General features: G+C 47.4%; 1 protein-coding gene across 1 annotated transcript in view; it reads left to right on the top strand.

Annotated features, from left to right (window-relative positions):
- Positions 1-23,422, top strand: part of SLC6A20 (solute carrier family 6 member 20) — a 33,883-nt gene that overhangs the window by 5,018 nt on the left and 5,443 nt on the right. Inside the window, exons 2-8 of the mRNA XM_063113386.1 lie at positions 7,721-7,861; positions 9,617-9,708; positions 13,752-13,979; positions 16,516-16,626; positions 17,565-17,839; positions 18,811-18,973; positions 23,166-23,370. Of these exons, the coding sequence (XP_062969456.1) occupies positions 7,721-7,861; positions 9,617-9,708; positions 13,752-13,979; positions 16,516-16,626; positions 17,565-17,839; positions 18,811-18,973; positions 23,166-23,370 (1,215 nt within the window). The remainder of the gene's footprint in view (positions 1-7,720; positions 7,862-9,616; positions 9,709-13,751; positions 13,980-16,515; positions 16,627-17,564; positions 17,840-18,810; positions 18,974-23,165; positions 23,371-23,422) is intronic.

The following is a 23,422-nucleotide window of genomic DNA, read 5'->3' as shown; positions in this document are numbered from 1 at the left end:
CTTAAGGGGGGCAGGGGTGCAAATACGAGACGTTCCTTAGACACAGAGCAGGAAAGGCTTTAACAAAGGGCCATTCAGAGGCTTTATTCAAATAATTCGAAAAGAAGGACTGACTGCCCTAGAGAATCCAGAAAGCATTCCAGAAAGCCTTCTGGCAATGGCAACATTTAATCTAGGCCTTGACAGATGAATCAAAGCTCCTCAGGTAGAGTTAGGGGTAAAACATTCCAGGTGGAAGAAACTGTGCATGCAGAAAGCACGGAAGAGTGTGCACTTGAGGGGAACGGCCAGAAACTATGAGGCTGTGATATATGGCAGCGGGGTGGGGCGGGGAGCAGGAGGCAGTTTGCAGAGCACTGGCAGGAGGGGAAGCTGGAGGTGAGGAAGGAGTCAGTGTGTCTGCAGGGTCTTGAGTAACAGGCTAAGAAGATGGAACTTGACTCTGATGGCAAAACCAGGATCTTAAGCAGGGGTTTGCAGAGATTGCCAGGCTGGAGGCCACGGAGGGGATGTGTGGCTGGTGAATCATTGATGCTCCAGAGGGGGTGGACAAAGAGAGGAGGGAACAGGCAGCAGAGGAATTTTAGACACTTTAGACCAAGGGGGGTTAGGAAGCATAAGGATGACTTTAATTTTTCTCACCTATGTCTTTGTTTGTTTCCAAGTGGAAACAAACTGGGTTTGACTGGGTTTGACTCCAAATGGGAAACTTTGGGGAGAAAGCCAAGATGGAAGGGGATGAGTGAAGAGAAGGAAGTGTTCATGGTAGAAATTCTGGAAAATACAGAAATGTACAACATGAGTGATTTAGAAGTTATAAGTCCTACTTTTATTCTACTAGTAGTTAAAGTTTTGGGAAAAAGTACACATTGTCTTTATCAGTGTCAAGAACAAAATGTTCCCTGTTGATTTCATCCTATGAAAGTTGAAAAATTTAGCTCACTTATCATCTTGGTTCTTTGCTCACACCCATTCTACTTAACAATTATTGGTGATATAATCTGGGATTTGGGACACATGATGATGACTATTTTACTATACATATTATTTTTCTTCTCATTCAAGAATTATATTTTTCATTTGTATTATTTTACAATGATATGAACAGCGTTATTTTTAGACTTAATTCTGTTTTACTTCTGTTTGCCACGAGTTAGTTCTTTTATAACACAACTCCACATTTGAATTCTTTATTTTGATCCAACACTGTTTGGCTGCAGTTCCTCAGCGAGTAATTTTTTCATCAGCAAGGAATAGTAAATAGGTAGTTCATTTTCTGAGCATGTCTGAGAATATCTTTCCTTTGTAGCCACATAAAGGGTCTACAATCTTTTTTATTCAATATTCTACAGATGCTTTTGTATTGTTTTCAGATTTTCCTTTCTGTAAGGAGAACTCTGCAGCCAATTTGATTTTTTATTAGTTCCTAGGTATCCTGGATACCTAAAATATTATATAAGTTGATACGGTATTCTATGAATCTTATAACTTCGAAAAAATTCGCTGGCTATATGTCTAGGTATGACATATGTTTTCCTGAATTTTAGCTAGCAGTAGTGAGCCCTTTCAACACGCGCGCCAGGAAGATGCCTTGTAGAAGCGTTACTGAGCATGTTCCAGCTGTCGTGTCTGCAGTGTTCTCAGCCCCTCGGTTCTAGGGATGGAGTAAATGCTGAGCTTTCTGTCTGTGTCTCTTCTCTTATCATTTTCATCTCTTTATCCTTTTCCTCTGGGCTGTGGAATAATTTCTTAACATTGTGATTTTCACTGTATTATTGCCTCCACTGGGCTTTAAATTCAACCGTCATATTTTTTCTTCTTAGTTGGTCGTCTTTATCATTGTCTGATGCTATTCCTTAAACACAGTGTTCTCTTGACTCTTAGACTGTTCTGGAAATTTTGAACAACGTTCTTCTGTTTCTCAGAGAAAATCTATTTCAGAGGAAGACATTTGCTCTGATGCCTTAAAGTGGTCCTTTTACTTTGATCTACAGTGTACATTCATAGGTCCAAATACTTTTCTCTGATTGCTCCTCCTTTCTGAGGGAGGTGTCGGACCATGCAGACTTGCCCAATGTACATCTTACCTAATACAGACACAAAGTAAAGTCAGAATTGTAAGTAGTTTTACGTGAATTTTTTTTAAAAAACCCACTGTTTTTAGCAACATGACGAAATTTACCAGACCTTTCCATCATCTCTCCCTGGTAATAACCTCATGACCTGTTTACCCCAGAAGAACCATCACTGTAGAATCATTTACCATCAGTCAGTCATTCCAAAAACATTTATTGGACACCTACTCTGCCGGGCTCTTTGCTGGGAGCTAAAGATCATCTCTGAGCCAGGCAGAACAAGGGAGCTCCAGCTCCCTGCCCAGTGCTGCCCTGAGCAGAGCAGGGAGCAAGAGCTTCATGCTGGTGGAGAAACAGGCACCAGGTAAACAAACCAAATTCTAGCACTGTTCCACAGGTAACTAACTGCTCTGAAGGCAAGTCCAGCAGCTAAGGTGTTAGAGGGGTCCAGGGCTCTTTTAGTGAGGGCAAACAGGGAAGGCTACTCCCAGGAAGCCATGTTTGGGCAGAAAACTGAAAGAAGGGAGAAAGCATGCTGGGCAAAGGGGACAGTGCAGGAGAAGGTGCTGAGATGGGACTAGTGTGGGAAGGGCAGTGCGACTGCAGCGTGGGGCGAGCAGCTTTGAGAGGAGGGCAGGAGCCTGTTCCCCACGACCCCAGAGGCCGGGGGACATGTGGATTTGATTCCAGGTGTAGGGAAAAGCCAGAGGGTCTGCCCAGGTGGGAGGGTGAGGGGTGGGGGAGGCAGAGCATGACATGGTCTGAGGATAAACCGCGGGGAGCAACTGTAGGGTGAACGCAAGACCAGCATGGAGGAGAGTGCTGTGGAGATATGACGGGATGCTGGGAGGTGGTGATGGGTTAGAATTAACCAGGCCGAGGGCTGGCTTTGCATCTTCCCAGCGATTCTGTGACTGCAGCATCCCACTGACCCAGGGTAATGCAGACTTACCCACAGCGGGAATATTAACACAGGCCTCAATGTGTGCCTCAGTTATCTGCTTCTGCATGACGATCCTCTGGAAAACTTCAGAATTTAGAAGGAATGATGGAATTAGAAAATTGCCATTTGGCAACCAACGTGGTAATAATTGTTTCAGGCAAGAATAATCAATGGATGCTAAAACTAGTGGGCAAAAGTATTGAGAAATAGGATAGTTACCTAGTCTCAAAATATCTCCTACAAGACACTCCTTCATTTCAAAGGGGAAATACTAACTTTTAGCAGAGAAACTTATAGACACCACCTTAACCAAGGGAGCAAAGTTAACATCGCCAAGAATGGGACAAACTGACATCTTGTGCCTCTGGACAAGGGCACAAAATCACTTTAGTGTTTCTGCCAAAACTCAAACTGAGGGACATTCCATGAAATCATTGGCTGGTACTCTTCCAAAGTATCAAGGTCATTAAAGACAAAAAAAGTCTAAGGAGCTGTATCAGAATAAAGGAGACTAAAGAAACATGACAACTAGAGGTCATGTGTGATTGTCAGCTCGATCCTAAACCGGAAAAAGGACATCAGTGGGACAATTGGTAAAAATTCAAAAAGTCCACAGGTAAAATAATAGTACTTTATCAGTGTTAATTTCCTGATTTTGCTAATTTCATGCCCTTGTTTTCTGGAAATACATACTGGAGTATTGAGAGGTACAAAGAAAAAGTAGTGGCTTAAAGCTTCAAACAGCAGTAATGATTTCTCACAGTTCTGTGGGTTGCAATTCCTCTGCTGCCTCTGGTCTTGCTCACGTGACTGAAGGTCCCTCACACTCCTGGCAGTTGGCAGAGTTGGCCGGGCCCAGGCCGTCCTCCACATGCCCCCTCCTCTGGAGCTCGGACCGGATGTGCACACAGCAGTCTCAGGGCCACGCTACAGGAGGACGAAGGTGAAGCTGCAGGGCACCCTGAGGCCTGGGCCCTGGGCACCACGTGGCATACTTTTTGCCACATTCTATTGGAGAAAGCAAGTCCCAAGACCAGCCCACATTCACAGGGTGGGAAATAGATGCCACCTCTTCGTGGGAGGAGCAGTGAAGAATGTGTGGCCGATGTAATGTACCACATGTGCCCCATCAGGATTCACAGGAACAAATGCACCCCTTTGCGGGCCTGTCTACCTCTCTCTGACGCCAGGGTCTCTTTGCACAGAGCCAGCACCAGAATTTTTACCGCAGACAAGCATGGGGAGCAGTCCAGTTGGAAGAGGGTTGGTTAGTAGACCTGTTTTCAAACTGATTGCAAAACAAATTTTTTCTTTTATTGAGATATATTGGCATGCAGAAAAATTAACTTTTTTTGGTATACAGTTGTGTGAGTTTTGACACATGCATGCAGTTGTATCATTACTGCAACAATCTTGCCCTTTGTAGTCAATCCCTCCCGACTGCCCTGCCCCCAGCCACCACAGATCTGTTTTCTATTACTATAAGTTTTGCCTTTCCAGAATGTCATATGAATGGAATCATACAGTGTGTAGCCTTTTGAATCCATCATCTTTCACTTAGCATAATGATTTTGAGATTTATCCACATGTTGAGAGTATCAGTAGTTTGCTCCTTTTTATTGGCTGAATAGTATTCCATTGTGTGGCAGGGTCCGGTTATTCATTCACCCAGTGAAGGACAATTAGGTTGTTTCCACTTTTTGGCAACTATGGATAGAGCTGCTATAAACATTTATGAATAGGTTTCTATGTGAAAGTTTTTTTATTTATATATAAACATAAGTTTATTTCAACTGTACCTGGGAATATAATTGCTGGGTCATACATTAAGTGTATGCTTAACTTTATAAGAAATTGTAAAACTGCTTTCCAAAGCAGCTGCACCATTTTAAGTCTCCCCAACAACATATGGGATTTTTTCCAGATCCTCCCCAGCCCTTGGTATTGCCAGTATTTTTCATTTCAGCCATTCTAATAGGTGTGTGCTGGCATCTCATTGAGGTCTGAATTTGCATTTTCCTGATGAACACTGATGTTGAACATCTTTTCATGGGCTAATTTGTCATTCATATATATTCTTTTGTGAAATGTTTGTTCAAATTTTTTGTACATTTTTTGAATGTGTTCTTTGTTTTCATGTTATTGTTTTGAGAATTATGTATTCTTGATACTGTCTTTCTCAGATATGTGATTTGCAAATATTTTCTCCCAGTCTGTAGTTTGTCTTTTTATTCTCTTAACAGTGGCTTTCACAGAGCATAAGTTTTTAATGAAGTCCAATTTATCAATATTTTTTCCTACACATAAGCTTTTGGTGTTGTATCTAAGAAATCTTTACCTAACCCAAGACCATAGAGATTTTCTCTTATGTTTTCCTCTGTAAGTTTTGTAACTTTTGGTTGTACATATAGGTCTATGGTCCATTTTGAGATTTTTTTTTTTTTGGTATAAAATGTGAGGTATGGGTTGAAGTTCATTTTTTCTGCATATGGATGTTCAATTGATCTAGTATCATTTGTTGAAAAAATGATTGCAGAGCAAATTCCCCTGGATTGTGTGTTTATTTGAATGGTTGGGGAAAGAGTGACAGACATTGTTGATGGGCAGCACTGAAGGGCCCCATATCCCCATCTTGGCACCAGGCCTAGGTTTCCACCCTACCCACGGGCACTGGGCAGGCAGGCAGGCCTTGTCAAAGAGACAAGCTGTCTGTGGACCTTGCCAGGCCTTGTGTGGTTACTGTTTAACATCTTGGATGAAAATGAGATTATCTTATAACCAATGAAGGTTTGGATGTTGCTCCCCGGGCAGGTTGTGTGAACACGACCTTTATTATCAGGTATGTCATGGGTGGGAGCCACTGATGGCCTCTGAGACTCCTTTGATATTGAGGGGAATCTGGCAAAGTGCTGAAACAGGTTTCTGCAGGGCAGGAGGGGAGCGTGGTGCAGAGGAATCTTCACAGCAGAGTCCAGATATGAGAGGGCAGGGTCAGTTCTAGGCCCCGACATGAGCAGAAGGACAAGGCTGAGCATGCCAAGCCAGGTGACATGGGACTCTCTGTGCACAGGGCTCCTGCCTTTCTCTCTGTGCTGTGGCCACAGAGGCTCCGCTTGGTCTTTCTCCCAGCCATTCTACTTCTGGGATTTGTTTCCTGAGGAAATAACCAAGCAAGTGGGCCAGGCTTTGTCCCACAGCTTTGTTTGCGATGGCATAAAACTGGAAACAACCTGAGCATCCAGCGATCAATTAAATGCCTTCTGGGCTCACTTTCAGAATGGATTGTTATGCAGCTATTGAAGGGGTGATGCAAAGGTCATGTGTGATTGGGAGAGCGCTTGTGACATAGCATTGGGGGAAAAAAGTGGGCTATAGGACAGCATGTATTACAACAAAGGCATTTTAGTAAATCTTAAATATTATTTAATCATGTATAGTTTGTTGTTTACCTTAACACCTGAGAACCAGTTCTCTCTGTAACCAGCCCTTAATCCCTACAGCTGTAGTATCTGGGTTTTATTTTAATCAGAAGTCCTGCCCTCCTCTCCCACTGGACCTTTTTCAAGTCCACTGCCAAGGAGCCACGAGCTGAGGGAGGGATGGCTGAGGGGCTGCTGCGGGGGGTGTGACCAGTAGGAGAAGCAGGGGGTCAGCCGTCTGTGGGGCAGATGTAGTGGGGCAGGTGGCCCTGCCATAGGCTGCCCACCTCTGTCTGTGTGTCTGGCAGTGGGGAGGGCTTCTGTAGCTCTAGTCACACTCCCTGCCTCCCTACCATCACCAAGGGCACTTGTCTGCAGATGGTTCCTTGGGAATCAGTGGGTTTGAAATTTTTATTAGTCACAGGACCCTTTTTAAAAGTGAAATTTCTGCCTGCAGGCTCCTATATAAACAGATACACATAGAGATGCTCTGTGAAAGGGGATGGCCTGGAGCTCTGTCTATTGGGGACCTTCTTGCCTCCCCACACCAAGCCCCTGACACTGTGTGGCCCTAGACAATTATGGGGCAGCTGAAATTCCTCTGCACAGGTGACCCCTCAAAGGCAGGGGCAGGGTTGCTACTCTCCCATCCCACAGCCAGCTCAGGGCCTGGCCCAGAGTAAGTGCTTGGTAAATGGCTGTTTCATACACTGCCTCCTCTGGGGCATCATCAGGGGTATGCGTAAAGACCAAAGAAGGTGCCTAGAGGGGAACAGCTGAGGGATGGATTCAGGGGTGAGTTAAGTTCCAACGTACTTAACAACTCAGTGGTTCTGGCTCTGATCAACCATTAATTAGTTGCTGAAATAGAAGATGGAATGGAGGTTCTGACAGAGGGCCTGGGGCAGTGGAGGCATTGAGGAAGGCATTCAAGAAGCTTGGGACATTAGCAGTTTACCTCCCGGGGTGGGAGCATATAAAGATTTCAACAACTGATGTGGCTGCATGTCATCCAGGGATGGATGGACAGACAGACAGACATATGGTTGAGTAGAAAGATAAACGGATAGAAGGATGGATGGATGGGAGGAAGGATGGATGGATGGATGGATGGTAGACAAATGGATGAGAGGAGTGACAGGTGGGTGCATGGAAAGGTGAGAGATGTGCAGGCAGAAGACGGAGGCTAAGTGGGAAGACAGGAGGAGTGGTGGATGGTCGTGTGCACAGAGGTTGGGTGGGCCATTGCTGATGGCCCTGCTCTCAGCTCTGGACACCCACAGGTAGTTTCCTGGTCCCCTACCTCATCATGCTCTTCGTGGAGGGAATGCCGCTCCTGTACCTGGAACTGGCAGTGGGGCAGCGTATGCGGCAGGGCAGCATCGGCGCCTGGAGGACTGTCAGCCCTTACCTCAGTGGTGTCGGTACGTGGGGCCCTCTCCAGGTCTGTCCTGCCCACAGACCCCATTCTGATCCTGGGCAGCATAGGGGTCAGGGTGGGAACCATCAACAAAGCTGCTGGGTCTCGGGGAAGCGTAAGGCCCAAGAGAGAGCCCTTGACTGGGGCAGATGGATGGCCCAGGAGGGGGAGCCATGGAGCATGGTTGGGAGGGGCTGGGTTTCTTACCCGCAGGCAGTGAGATCTGGAGGCTGCACACCCTGGGGGATGGATACCGCATTGCTTCTCTCCTGGGCCTCAGCGTGGTCATGTGAGTGAGAGAAATAGCTGCCTGATGTGGGAGCTGTACTCAAAGTCCTAGATAACAGCCCTTCTGGGAATTCATGTAACTGCTCCCTGCTCACTCACGGCTCTCTTTTGGTAAGCATCTGCTATGTGGGGGCTGCTAGCCTATGCGCCATATGTGCATGAGCTCATTTCATCTTCGCCGCACCACTGAGAGGCGGCGGGTGCCATGAATCCCTCCAGTGTGCAGAAGCGGAGGCTCATGTGGACAGCAGGAGGCGCTGCTTCATATCGTGCCTCTCCTGTGTTACCTCGAGCTGGGGTCCCTGAGCACCTCCTGGACATTGCTCACCTGCCCTCCCAAGAACACTGACCAGCAGTGGCTGTGGCCTGTTCTGCTCACCCCTACCGCCCCCAAAAGGAAGGCGGACAGGAAAGCAGAGCAAGGAGGGTGTAAGCTTGAACATGACCTAGTCTCACATGCAGAAGAAATGGGTCCCAGGGCCTCACAAATCATCTCCAAACCCAAACTGCATCCTCATCTTGAATAGCTATTAATTGGTTAATTGTTAACAGGGAAGTATGTGGTTTTTACAATCTGCCTGAGTAAGCAATCACAGAGGGCTTCTCAGAGGCAGCATTTGCTGTGTAACAAAGATACCAGATGTTCGTGCCAACCAGGGGGTGCTGGTAAATGTTTACTCCAGTCTCTCAGAGTGGGGTGGGGGTAGGGGAAGCCCTGGGTTGTAGCATTTGCTAACACCTGCGCTCTAAATATCCCACACTATGGTTAATTTCAAACTACTAACAGGACGTCTCAGCATGTGGGACTGGGAAGAGGTGGACTCTTGAGGGCAGTGTGGGCCAGCTCCAGAGCCCCACTGGCGGCCAGCCCTCTCTGCTCCCAGGCCCGCCCTGGACCCCTCACCCACCTGCCCAGATCAGGGGCAGCCCCATGCCCTCTACTCCCCACACCTCTGCTCACACCCTTGCTCCCTGTCACCACAGGGCAGGGAGTGGACCAGGTGTCTCAACCTCACTCCTGTCATATCCGGCACAAGGTTGGAGTGCGGCAGAGACCAAGTGCTTGCCATGTGCGGTTGGAATCCTAGTTCTGACACTTACCAGCTGGGCAGTCTTGGGCAAGCCCCATGGCTCTATTTTCTCCTCTGTGAAATGGGGATAATACTGTTGTGAGGACCAAAGGCACAGAAAGTTCTTAGCACAGTACCTGGCACTTAGATCTCAGAAAAATGTCATCGGCCTCATGTCCCAGAAGATGAGGAGAGAGGTGGGGGGAAAGAAACAACCCTTAGGAAGAGCTCAAGGTGCCTGGTCACATTTAACACTCACAAAAGCCCAGTGAGGGGAGGTTTTGCTGTCCCTGGGCAGTCCCTGCAGGCATGTCCTGGGCCGCACTGGATGGGGCCACCGCTGCCTGGTCCAGGTGCAGTGGGGAGGGGCCGTCCTCAGCACTGCCCTCTGTCCCTCGCAGGCGTGGCCAGCATGGTGGTCTCCTTCTTCCTCACCGTGTACTACAACGTCATCAACACCTGGGCCTTCTGGTACCTCTTTCAGTCCTTCCAGGTGAGTCGGAGCCTGCGCCAGAATAGGAGCAGGAGAAAGGGAGAGGAAGGCAGGGCCACCCACCTGGGGGAAAGGGTGACAATTTCAGGGGGAGCCAGCAAGTGGTGCAAAGGGCTGGAGGGAAGCAGCATGCCCCAGACTGAGCAGAGGACTTCTGAACCTGGGATCCACAGACCCTTACACTGTAAGCCAGGTTGTGCAGGCGTATTGAGGGTCTGTGTGCACGTGCGTGTGTGAGCACGTTTCTGGCAAGCACGTCCACGGTGTTCATTGGATTCTCTCGAAGGATATGACCCCCAAAACATTAAGTACCACTGCATAGTGGGCCCAGGAGAAAATCTGTAGAGAGGACTGATGGGAAAGATTGCACCAACGCAGCAAGACAGCAGCGGCCTTTCCTCGGCCACCCCCGTCCCCTCCTCCCCTTCCTGCCATGGTCACTTGTCCTTCCAGGTTTCTGACTTCAAGCGTAGCCTTTTCTTTTTCCTGTAGACCCCAAAGTTGTTGTAGAAGGACTGTTGTCACTCTGTAACACAGTAAGGTTATTGCTAAAGAGAAACATTTGAAACAGTATTTTTCTGATTATAACTATAGTTGACATTCATTGTAGAAAATGTGGAAGGGGCTGGAAATTGCAGGGAAGAGAGAGCCCCATCTCACACCAAGAGCCGGCCTTCGTGTCCATGGCGAAAGGAACTTTCCTCTCCACTGCCCATGTTCATTTCTTTTTGTCAGCTCCTGTCCTTTTGCTCTCAGGGACCCCACTCCCCACTGTCCCCATTTGCCTTCCAGGAGCCACCATCTTGGCCTCTTCCCAGACAGGAAAAGAGGAGGAGGAGACGGGATAACGAGGCCAATGCCCTACCCTTTGCCACCAAGCCAGGCCTGCATGGGACACACCTGTCCCTGAGGTCCTAAAGCGAGGCAGGGCTGGCCATAGACTGACTGACCCCAATTTGTGGGCCTCTGGAGTACCTGGGCATAACCTCGAATCTCTGTGGCCCTAAGGAACACTTGGTGAATGACTCCAATAATGTTGACTTGGCATCTACATTAGCAATGTGCTACGTCCATACCCCACTCTGGCTTCCCAACAAGCCCCATCCAGGCTGCCCTGTTGCACACATCCCTGACAGGAAGAACTCTCTGCCCTGAACTTAGATGCAGTCCTTCATCCTCTCCCTTGCTCAACCTAGAGTTCCATGAAGACTGGCCATAACTCTGCCTCTCCCCGGTCTTCTGGGTGGAAACTGGACAGCTCCTCTAAAGCCTGGGGACTGTTTCCCCTCTTCGGTGCAGGCCTGCCATGTCTGGTTAGGCAGGTTGTGCACTGCACAATGGCAGCCCCCAACTAAAGGTTTGCTAGGCATTATAGGTTTGTCTGCTTATTAAGACAAGTTTCCAAAGGTAGAACCAACAAGTCTTGTTCTAACAAAATCATAATAATTTGACCATCTTCCAAAGGTGAAAATAAAGTATCTCAAGAAAGGTGCACCTTTTTCTAATCCTCAGAAGTGTGGAGGCCAGTGTTTACTGAAAATTACTCCAATGTTCATTCATCCTGTCCTGTACAGGTCCATGGACTTCTCTCAATCCCTCTGCTTTGGAGCGCTCCTCCGTAGCCACACAATAATGATGATAATAGCAACAGCAGACATTCGCTTCTACTTGCTCTGGACCAGGCATAGTCCCAGCACTTTAGAAGGATTCACTCATGTAATTATCGCAACCATTCCATGAGGCTGTGTGTACTGAGTACCTGAGGTAGAGGGGAGTCAAGTAGCTTGTAGCTGGTGGGATGGGACACCGGCTCCTGGCTTCAGAGTCTGTGCTCCTGTTCATCCTACTCCAGGTCTGGTTTTTCAGCCTCCAGCTGGGGCCCTTCCCAGCAGGAGCACCTGAGCTGTTACAAATGCAGATACAGAGATCCTTGTCCTCACCTGCTGATTCAGAGCAGGGTGAGGGAGGACGGACTGGGAATTTGTTCCTTTAGCAAGCTCTTATAGACTCTAAAGCTCCTTTGTCCTGCCTGCACACTGCGGGGAGCTTTAAAACATCTGATGCCCAGCCCCCACCCCAAACATGTGAAATCACAGTCACTAGGGATGCGGCCTGGGCATCCCCTACCCTCACCACAATGATAGTCCTGTAGCCAAGGTTGGGAGCCGGGCTGGGCTGGGCTGGGCTGGCACCAGCAGATAGCCCAGTGAATGGACCCAGGTTAGTCTCACATGGGCTGTGCAAATGGCCCAAGGGGATGTCAGCTGAGGCGCTTGACTAGGCTCCAGGTCCACAAGGGCCCGTCTCACCAGACTGGAACTTAGTGCTGACCATCACTGGGCACATCAGTTCCCTCTGTGTGGCCTCACCATTGAGGAGTCTAGCTCAAATATCTGCACATGTCAGCTGCTTTCCAGGAGGGTGGAAAGGACAGCTACAAGGGCTCGGGAGGCCTAGGCCAGAAGACACACAGCACCTCCTTGCCGCTTTCTTCTGGTCACAGCAAGTTGCAGGCCAGTCCGGCTTCACAGGGCGGGGCAGGAGGCGCCACCTCCGGATGGGAGAAACTGCATGTCACACGGGGCCGGGGGGGGCGGATTGTTGGTGGCCATCTTTGGAAATATCCGGGTCAAAGCTAGAAACCAGCTCCCTCATTCCAGCAAGCAAGGGTGGCTCTGGAGCCAGGGTGCCGTGCACGGGTCCCACACACTGTCTCGGCATGTAGACCTGGGCTCCAGCTACTCACTGCTAGAGTAGCCATGACATCAAGTAATGCCACTGGGCCTCGGTTCTGTTTCCTATGAAATATTGGAGGCTCCAGCTGCCTGCCTAATGGGGGAAGGGGTCAAACTTGTTTTTGTTAGTGCGGCCTTTTTGTCTAATGAAATCTGAGCACATAGAACTCAGATACATGCCAAACTGACCAACATGGGGCTGGTCTTGGCAGAGTAGTGTTGGCATATCCTACCCCTAAGTCGAAATTAATTTTTCCTCCCCTTCCTCCCAGCTCAGTACCTCTGTTTAGCACTTGACCCTGGTCATGGTCCTTGTACATGCACCATTTAGGCTCCTTTGTTCATAAGTGGCAGAGAACCCAGTTGAAACTAATTTAAACAGAAGAGGGTCTTACTGGCTCCACCTACAAAGTCCTGGAGTCTAACTGCTGCAGGTATAGCTTGACTCAAGCTCAAAGGAAGTCACCAGTACCATGTTCTCTTTGGTTCGGAAGGGCGAGGTTGTTGTGGGGGTCTCACCTGAGCTTCTGAACCCAGGATCCATTCTTGGAAATGTGTCTCCACCACCAGTTAGTGAGGGCAGAACCTGAGTCCTGTTCATCCCAGGACTTGCTAGGGACTTGTGGAAATCAACAAAGCCCACCCAAATGAGATCAAGCAGAGGCTATTTATTCAGAGCTTGATGTAGCAAAGGAATCAGCAACATCACTTGAGTTTGGCAGAGATTCCAAGGCAGGCGGGGGAGTGGGAAAGAGAGAGAAGGCTTCAGGTGAGCCCTGCTGGGAGGGTGTCAGCATGGGGAAGCTGTGGGCAGGCTAAGCAGAAACGTGACATCCTATGTGATTGGTTAGGGGAGAATATTTAACTTTCTTTGGTTGGTCCTGAGTTGGCAATATAGTGAATCTATCAGTCATTGACCAAGACCTGACCATTCTGGGCCAGTGCTGCAGAGGCTGTGGTTTGAGCTCCTGGGCTGGTTGCTGTAGGGGTTGTGGGTCAGAGTTCGATTGTCATAGCCGGTCTGGCCATTGTCCATTTGACGTTCAGTCTCTCAGAACCACAACAGAGTTCAGTAGTCCTTGAGGAAGACATGTAGAATTGCACTGAGATGACAGCCCCTCCTCCAACCCCCACCATGTCTCCCCTGTGCCCCTGTGCTCCTCTCCAATTCCCTGTTTGCCCTCAGGAGTTCCATGGCCTGCCCTCTCGGGACCAGTCCCCTTCTCTCCTATCAGGGCCACCTTCCACCACCTCCACCTTTGGTCTCCACCTTTACCTCTCTGTGTAATGCTGGTTCCGACCCCATAGGATCCACTGCCATGGTCCGTCTGCCCCCTGAATGGTAACCACACAGGCTACGACGAGGAGTGTGAGAAGGCTTCCTCGACGCAGTACTTCTGGTACAGGAAGACCCTCAACATCTCGCCGTCCATCCAGGAGAACGGGGGTGTGCAGTGGGAGCTGGCACTGTGCCTCATCCTGGCCTGGCTCGTGGTGTATCTGTGCATCCTGCGGGGCACTGAGTCTACTGGCAAGGTGGGACAGCAGGACACAGAGGGCCTGGTGCTGGCGGGCAGGCGGGCGGCCAGGGGAGCTCTGTGTGTTTGCCTCACCTGCCACCTGTCTCGAGCATGCCCCGCCTCATACCCAGTCACTCCTCATAGTAGCTTCACCGTGGGTTGGGCACCCATGTTGTCTCATTCTTGCGACAGCACTTCACGGTAGACTTCATGATCCCTGAAGCTTAGAGAGGTCAAGTGACCTGCCCAAGGGCACAGCTAGCGAGAGCACAGTCAGGACAGAGCCCAGCTTTACCCAAGGACTTCCCAGAGTCTCGGTTTGGTGAGCCACCTCCTGTTTGTTCTCTCCATACCTCTTGTGATTTAACCAGTTCCAGCTTTTCCCTGCTGAAAATCCTAAGAGCCCACCTGTCCTCACCTCTTGACTCCCTGAGTCGCCTCCCCCAGCCCCACCGTGTTTACCTTGAGGCATTGGACCAGGACTACCCATGGAATCCAGGTACCGTGTGACAACCCCGGTATCATGCCTGGCAAGACATTTTAGTTTGGTTTCCAAGCCCCTGTGATGGCCAGCATCTTAGCCTTTAAAGAACCCTGTCCGCTGGCTGAGCTGAGGGACTCAGGTGCTCTTTCCTTGGGAGAGCTTGTACCTGCTGCAAGTCACTCAGTCCCATTGTACAGCTTGGCTGATGCTCTCACGCTCATAAAAAAAATGCTTCTGTAATTTATCTTTGCCAGATTATTATGAGTGTGACTCAAAAGGTCTGAGGGCAACATCTGCAGACTTGGAGATTTAACGGCATCATCCCTTTCCAGATCACTTCTAAATGTGTTAAATGATGCATGGCATGCCATGAAAACTTATTTATTCTTACCCTCTATTTCCTCTGCTTAAGCCACACCCCTCCTCATGATAGAAGTGTCCCAAAAGCTCTGTTTTTAGGAGATTAATTTTTTTTTATTAATTTTATTAAAGACTATATACTATTTCCTGGCCTCCTGTGTTGGAATCTCCTTTTCTTCCTTCCAGAATTTTTGTAGATTGGTCAGAAATGGTTTCCTTGGTTTCTCCCAGTACGTTAGGCTGGATCACGTGTCCAGCAATTCTGCCACTTGATAGGAGAGAAGTGAACCATGTTGGTTGGGACTCCAGAGAGCTTCCAGGACGTTTGCTCACCTGGGGGGATGGAGGAAAATTCCAGGGGCATGCCCTAAGTGTCCTCTAACTGTTATGGACATTGGTTCCCCCTCTTCCCATTATCCCTTGAGTTCCTTCAGATCACTGGCCAGTTGCCCTGTCTTTCCACTTATCCATCTCCACCTTGTGTAAGATCGTGGCTGGATTTATGACTCTTCTCAAGTTACAACAACCTCAGCTAAGAAGCAGTGATAAGAAACACACCCCACATTCTGCCTGCCATCCCCAGGGTGAGAGGGCACAGAGTGACACCCTGGTGGCCTTGGAAATTTACAGGAAAATGGTGCCATGCCTCAGTGGGAATGGAAAGCCAAATGCAATTCAAACCCATCTGGACAAGGGTCACCAGCTGTATTTCTCACAGGAGGACTCAAACTTTGCAGTAAACACAAAAAACAATTTGCAACATATTTATTTGCTTTCCAAATGAGGCTCTGGCATGTAGGTATTTACTTACCGAAAAAAAATCCAGTCCTGGGTGGGCCTGCATGCACTTGAAGTCTCTACTTTGTAAAAGGCTTTGTAAAAGTTACAGTTACCCAGAGTATGAGAGGCTACTGCCAAAGCTACCATGAAAACTGAAGATAAAACATTAAACTTATGATTCATGTCGATAGAAGATTTGGTTGACAAGAAATTCCATTTATGTGTTATTGTAAAGCCCTTTTATGAGGTTGCCATCAAAATCAGATTCATTGAATTTCCTATTGTGTTTATTATGGGGACATTGTCCCCTGCGCTACAGCTCACTACTTTTCCTTTGAGCATTCATGGCCAATCTTCTCTCAGGCCCCAGTCCTGGGGGAAGCCTGTTCCTCCCCAAGGCCCTGATTTTTTTTTTTTTTTTCTCTTTTAGAGACAATATAAAACACGTAAGTGATTGTGCTTCCCGCTTTGCTTAGGCCACTAGGAAGCTCAGAGCTGAATTTGACCAGGTAGAGACTCACACATGCTCTGCGGGCTACCGTTTTCTTCGGGCTCAGAACTGGATTGCCCATATTTTCTTTTCAAGCTGATTTCCTGATCTAGCAATTTCAAAATGCTAATGTGATGGGTATATGTCTTTGGGAAGCCTCCTGTCCCTTCCGGAATGTGGTAGGTTTGAAGGGAGGGTGGAGGGCAGAGCCTCGGCACCCATTTCTTTCCCCTCCTGAGTAATAGCTTTCCTGGTGGTTCTGGACATGGGCAGCCGCAGCCCACCACCCTCTTCTCCAGCCCAAACTCAAACCCTGTCTACAGGAATATCAATGCCTCCTGTAGCTGTCAGCAGCTGGAGAACACAGCCCAGACACCCCAGTGTGGCGCGGCCTTGCGGGGCCCCCTCCGGGAACTGACTGTGCCCTCTGGCCCACAGGTGGTGTACTTCACCGCGTTGCTGCCCTACTGTGTGCTCATCATCTACCTGGTCAGGGGCCTCACGCTCCATGGAGCCACCAACGGCCTGATGTACATGTTCACTCCCAAGGTACAGGCTGGAGGAAAGGGGGCCCGAGGGCGCCTCCCACTCATCCTGCCACCTTCTGGGGTGGGTACAAATGCGAAGATGGAGGGTGGGTGAAAGCTGTACCAGGGAGGCTGGCTGAGCCCACGAGACTGTGATGAGGGCTGTGGATCACCTGTCGGCCTGGATCCCCTCCTCAGCCAGCTAGTCCCAGGCCCTGTTAATTATATCTTTCTTCCAGCCCCTTGTCCCTGTGCTCACTGCCCCCTGACTGACAGCTGCCCAGCTCCCTTCTGGCTTCCTGCCCAAGCTCCCCCATCCCCTTCCACACTGTTCACTGCAATGTTCAGCACAAGCGTGGCTCCAGTCATTTCCCTTGGCTGCTCACATGTTGCCACACACCCCTGTCCCTACGGGGTTTTTCATGATCCCTTCCCAATCCATCCCCTCTCCAGGCACCCACAGGCAGTGCTCATTGGGTTGGGGGGTTGGTGCCATCCTTTGGAGTGGGACAGATTCTCCATTCAGCACATCTAGTCCCAGGAACAAAGTGACTATAGCATCCACAAAAATGCCCCCCACATTCCAAAGGCTCCCTGACATCAGTGCTGGGATTCATTGCAGACCTAGACCTCTGCCGCCTGGCCAGGTCACATCACTTCCATCTCTGAATGCCCAGGCCTGTGCAGTGCCTGGCTTGTGAATCAGAGGACTGACATGTTTTGAATTATTTTACTCTACAGTGTTCAATAGCACACCTCCTGTGGGTAAAGTGCTGTGGAGGATTTGACATGAGGAATGCCATGTGTTTCATCTGCTGGGGAATGGGCAGGGTGCAGGCTAGGAGCCAGGAGAGCTGGGCTCCAGCCTGCCCCTAGCTGGCTGTGTACTTTAGGCAAGTTCCTTCCCCTCTCTCGGCCTCCTTCCCTTTGTGGGTCTGAGAATTTGGGGTGCTGGCCCAGGGTTCATCAGCCCTGTCCCTGCTGGCCTTCCAGGTCAAGCAGCTGGCCGACCCCAGGGCCTGGATCAACGCAGCCACCCAGATCTTCTTCTCACTTGGCCTGGGGTTCGGCAGCCTGATTGCCTTCGCCAGCTACAATGAGCTCTCCAGCAACTGCCAGAAGCATGCCATCATCGTGGCCCTCATCAACAGCAGCACCTCCATATTTGCCAGCATCGTGACCTTCTCCATCTACGGCTTCAAGGCCACCTTCAACTACGAAGACTGCTTGAACAAGTAAGCCTGGGCTGTCCCACTGAGTCCGGGAGGTGAGTCCCCGGAGCTCTGAGCGAAAGGGGCAGCCGGGAAGAGGCGGATGCCAAGAAGTCAAGGGCGGGGTAGAGAGCACCAGTTTGGAGTCCTCTTCTAGGATTCAAATTTGGTCTCCGCCCCCACCAGTGGCAAGTCATGTCTGCCCCATAGGCTGAGGTTGGTTTAAGGTGTTCAAAGCACTTAGATAACAGGGCATTCAACAAACAAATTTTAGTTTCTTCTGCCCCATCTCCCCTACCTCGAAAGTAACCGAGCTCTATCTAGCTGAGGCATAGCGATTACTGAGTTTACTTTCTGTAGCCCCTTACCCAAAATACAAGAACATATTCAGAAGGTGTGCTAGTCACTAGCCACAAGTGGCTAGTTACAAATTTAAATATAAAGTAACTTACATTTAAATAACTTCATTTACATCTAAATATTTTGTATTTAAATAGATTTACTTCTTTTTTTTTTTGCAGCCTGAACCCTCGACCTGTGTGTTACAACACTGTTCTAACCGGCTAAGCTAACCAGCCGACCTAGATTTACATTTTTTAAAAAATTAGTTTAAATCCGTTTCTCAGTTGCACTAGCTACATTCAAGTGCTCATTTGCCACATGTGGCTAGTGGGTACCAAATTGGACAGCACAGATATAGAACATTTCCACCATCACAGAAAGTTCTCATGGACTACGCTGGTCCAGAGGTTAAAATAGCCTCGCTGTGGAGGTTTGATCCCTATTGTCATCACGGTCCACATCTAAGGCTTCTTCAAAGCCATTCAAAATTACCCTGTCCTTTAAAAAAAGGGTCACCAATCAACAGATTCGCTCTTCTCACCTCATCAAAAGAGGCTGACAGGAAAGCAGCCCTTGCGCCCAAGCTTCTGAGAGGTTTTGGGGACAGCGGCCTATCTTATCAGTGAAGGTCAATCTGATGGTCTGCTCTACAGGGTGATTCTGTTGCTGACCAATTATTTTGACCTTGAAGAAGGCTCTTTGACAGCCAGCAACCTGGAGGAGGTGAAGGGCCACCTCGCATCAACCTACCCAAGCAAATACAGTGAGGTGTTCCCACAAATTAGAAACTGCAGCTTGGAATCGGAGCTAGGCACGGTAAGGTCGCGGGCAAGGTCGAGGGCAAGGTCATGGGCTAGATCATGGGCTTGCTTCTCTTCACACACTTCATAGGAACCTATGAGAGCTGCTGACTTTGGAGAGATGCACAGTCCATGAAAATCGAGGGTCAATTATTTTCCCTGCAACTCAGAGAAGGGAGACCTGACCACCACTCTCCCCAGGAGCTGCTCTGGATCCTCGTTATTTCAAGGTCCTTTGGGTTCTCTGTACCCTTTCTTCCTTTTCCTTTGCTCTTTTTAAGTTTTAAAAATATAGGAAAGTACAGAAAATAATATAACAAATGCTTATATCGACCACTCAGAATGAACAATTGGAAACACTTTGTCATTTTGGGTTCAGATTTTTTTATATGAAAGAAAAGAATGTTTCAGGGACAAAGTTAAAGTCCCCTCTGTTACTTGCCCCAAGTTTTCCCTACACTCACCAAAGGAAAGAACCTTAATTTTTACATTTTTTATTGCCCATCTATGTATTCTTAAAAAATATTATTGTTTTGTTGGCAGTTTTTAAATGGACATAGTGGTCCCGGAAGATATTTTTCTCATTCAACATTTTGATTTTGAGATCTGTTCGTAATAATATATGTGGAATTTTATTCATTGATTTTAAATGCTACATTTTATTCCATTACATATATATATCACAATTTATTTACCCATTTCCTTACTAATAGACATTTCGGTTTGTTTGTTTTTTTAGCAGAATTTTGCTACTAAAATCATTTATACTTTGCAGAGTTATCTTTGTCATGCTGGGATCTTTATTTTATTTCACATTAATTTCAAGATCAGTTTGACAAGTTTTATTTGGAAAAAATCCCTTAGGGAATTTTTATTAAGATTGCATTGATTTTATAATGTAATTTGGGGAGAATTAATATCTTTTGGATTGTAACTTTTGATTCAGGAACATGCTTTCTCTCATTCACTCAGGTCTTCCTTTGTATTTTTCAGCAAATTTTCCCCATGAATATCTTGGCACATCTTTTATTAGATTTATATTACCTTATTGTTTTACTGTTGCTGTGAATGGTGTCTTCTTTTCCCCCTATGATTGTTTATTTTTGTCACAAAAGAAAGCTAAATGTTTTTGTATATTGATCTTGTATCTTGCAACCTCAATGAATTCTCTTATTAATTCTCATATTCTTCTATAGATTTGCTTCAGTTTTCCATGTAAACTATATTATCACCTGCAGATACAATTTTGCATTTTCTTATTGTATTCGCTAGGACTTCCAGCACAATGGAAGTGGAAGTAATAGTGGGCATATTTGTCCAATTCAGATATTTAATGTAAATACTTCTGGAGACTACTTCTAGAGAATGTTTCTAGAGAATATTTTTCAGTAATAGAGAGCAGGAAGGGCCCATGGCTCTGATTGCTAGCACATTGCTTTGGAAGCTGGTATTTTCTGTTTGGCTGGTTGGGATTTTTGGCACTTTGTTTCGTGAGTGGAGCCATTCTAGGTCATTTCATGGGTGAGACAGCACTGTTCCTCCTGGTTGCTCAGCCTTGGCTTTCTGCTTACACAGGCCTGTGGTATGACCTTCCCTCCCTGGGCAGGTATCAGACTCCCGGTCCCCAACCCCAGCCTTCAAGGCCTAGATCCCATTCAGCACCTGTTCAGTGCTTCAAGTTTCCTTTTTGGTTTTGGCTCCTGGGAGTTTTCCTCACTCACTTTTGAGCTTAGCTCTATGTCCAAGAATTATAGTGTGTGGTTACTGATTTATTTAGACTTTTTTTTCCCCCTGTGGTTTGTTCTTTTTCTCTCCTCATTCCACTTTATTCCCTACTGTTTGGAATTTGGATACTTGATTTCTCTTCTTGAAATTTTCCTGTGCATATTTGACATAAGAAAGACTAACTTTAGATAATATTTTAACTTCCCTTCCAAATAGCACAAGGGCTTTCAGACACTTCCAATTCATCTCTTCCTTAAACTATTAAATATGATTGATCCAGTTCCGTCTTTTTAAACCCATCAGTTGGACGCTATTGTTATTTTATCAGACAGTGTTTGTGTTTACCTACACATTTTCCCTTTTATTTGTCCACCATACCTTTTTACATCCCAGCTGTCTTTGGGGGTTTCTTCCCTTAAAATACCTTCCCTTAGAGCAGATTTCTTTATGGTAAATTTTCTCAGGTTTTGTTTGTATGTAAATGTCTATATTTAGCCCCTTTTGTTTAATTTTAATTTTAATTTTTTTGGCTCCCATTTTTTAAAGACGTTTTTCTCCTGAGTAGAAAATTCTAGGTTAACAGTTATTTTCTCTCAACACATTGAAGGTATTTGCCATGTGATTCTGCCTTCCACTGTTGCTGTTGAAATTTTCTTTCATTCTTTGTAAGCGAGCAGTTTTTCTGCTCTCTGATTTCTGTCATGATTTTCCCTCTGTCTTTGGCCTGTGCAATCTAAGCATGAATGTATTTTTATTTATTCAGTCTAGGCTTGGGTGTGGTTGGGCTTCCTGGATCTGTGGATCCATGTTTCTTACCAATTTTGAAAAATTTATACCTATTATCTCTTAATCATTGCCTCTGCTTCTCTTTTCTTTTTTTATAACTTCATTAAGACCTATGTTAGACCTTCTCATCCTATCCTACAGGTCTCTTAACCTCTCTTTATTTTTCCCAATTTCTTACCTTTTTTTTTCTTTATGGATTCATTCCTGGATATAGATCTCAGTTCACTAATTCTCTCTTCAACTGCATCTAATCTGGTATTTAACTGTCAATTGAGCTTTTTAATTCAATAACTGTATTTTTTATTTTTAGACACTCCCCCCCCCCCACATATTGACTTGTTCAGTCCAACAGCTTTTTGCTACATGTTTATTTTTTTATTTTATCTTTTATTTCTGTAAACACTCCATACATAGCTGTTCCAGTGGTGGCTGTGGGCAGGAGAATGACAGTGGCCCACCCTGGTGGGGAAGAGTATTTTGTCACTAACACTGGTTAGAACTGCTAGCTCATGTAGTAGATTTTTTATTGTTTTTACATTCTCTACAAGCGATCACTTCATTACTGTTTGCAACTGAGGCTGACTATGCCTTATTGGCATATGCCATTGATCTAGTCTGTATTCTTACAGTAGTCTGATCAGGCTGTCATAACAAAATACCACAGACTGGGTGGCTTAAACAACAGAAATTTATTTCTCACAGTTCTAGAGGCTAGGAAGGCCAAGATCAAGGTCCAGCAGTGTTTAGTTTTTGGTGAGGTCCTGCTTCCTGGTTCATAGACAGCCATCTTCTCACTGTGTCACACATGATGGAGAGAGAGCTGTCTCCCTCTTCCCCTTCTTATGAGTCCACCGTCCTATCAAATTAGGGCCCCACCTTTATAACCTCATTTAACCTTAATTACCTCCTAAAGACTCTGTCTCCAGATACAGTCACGTTGGGGATCAAGGTTTCAACATATGAATTTTGGGGGGTCACTTTCAGTCCATAGCAATTCTGAATCTGACAATTTAGCATCTGCCACCTTGGGGAAGGGTGTTCTAAATGTTACTTCTTAGTCCTGCTGACTCTTCACTCACAGTGACGTTTCACTCATTTAGACCCTGTGGGTCTAAATTGGGGAACTTTACCCCAGAGAAGGTTTGCTTTTGCTTCTTCTGCTGGTAGCTAGGGAGCACCCCAACCCATAGCCCCTTCCAGACCCCTCAAGGGATTTGTCTTTAAGCAGGAGTTCCAGGCTCAGTTTCCACAGTTGAGTATCTCCACAACATTGTCACCAGCACGAGGGTCTGGCTGCTGACACCCCTGCCCCTCCTGATTGCCTGCTGGCCCAGCCAGCTCCCTACCACCTCCATCAGTGCCAGCCACCAGGGTCTCAAAACACCTAGTCAGTCATGACATTGGAAGCTGAAATTATCCAAACAGGATTTGCATAAGTTGGGGAGGGAGGGGAGGACTCAGTTTTTTGAGGTGACTGCAAGTTCTCTACATACTTTGCATCTATGGGCTCCTGGCAGCCCCTATTTCCGTAAAGCCCGGGTGTGCCTGGGGAGCTGGTCTGCAGATGGAAGATCCAACCTCAGGATGTGGCTTCTCATGGCCAGGCCCAAAGCGGCCAACGTTGCTTAGCTCTGGGTGTGTTTAAGGAGACTGTGAGTCACCTCTGTGTGTAACTGGTGTCTTCTCACCATGGGCAGGCCGTCCAGGGCAGTGGCCTGTCTTTCATCGTCTACACCGAGGCCATTAAAAACATGGAGGTGTCCCAGCTGTGGTCGGTGCTGTACTTCTTCATGCTGCTGATGCTGGGCATTGGGAGCATGCTGGGGAACACGGCGGCCATCCTCACCCCTCTGACTGACAGCAGAGTCATTTCCAGCCACCTGCCCAAGGAGGTCATCTCAGGTCAGTGGGCCAGTCCCCTGAGGAGGCAGGGCAGGGAGGCTGGGACGTGGGG

This window comes from Cynocephalus volans, chromosome 11 (genome assembly GCF_027409185.1).
Source record: "Cynocephalus volans isolate mCynVol1 chromosome 11, mCynVol1.pri, whole genome shotgun sequence".
Classification (NCBI taxonomy): Eukaryota; Metazoa; Chordata; class Mammalia; order Dermoptera; family Cynocephalidae; genus Cynocephalus; species Cynocephalus volans.
The sequence above is the reverse complement of the archived record's forward strand: the minus strand, read 5'-3'. Positions and strand labels throughout refer to the sequence as shown.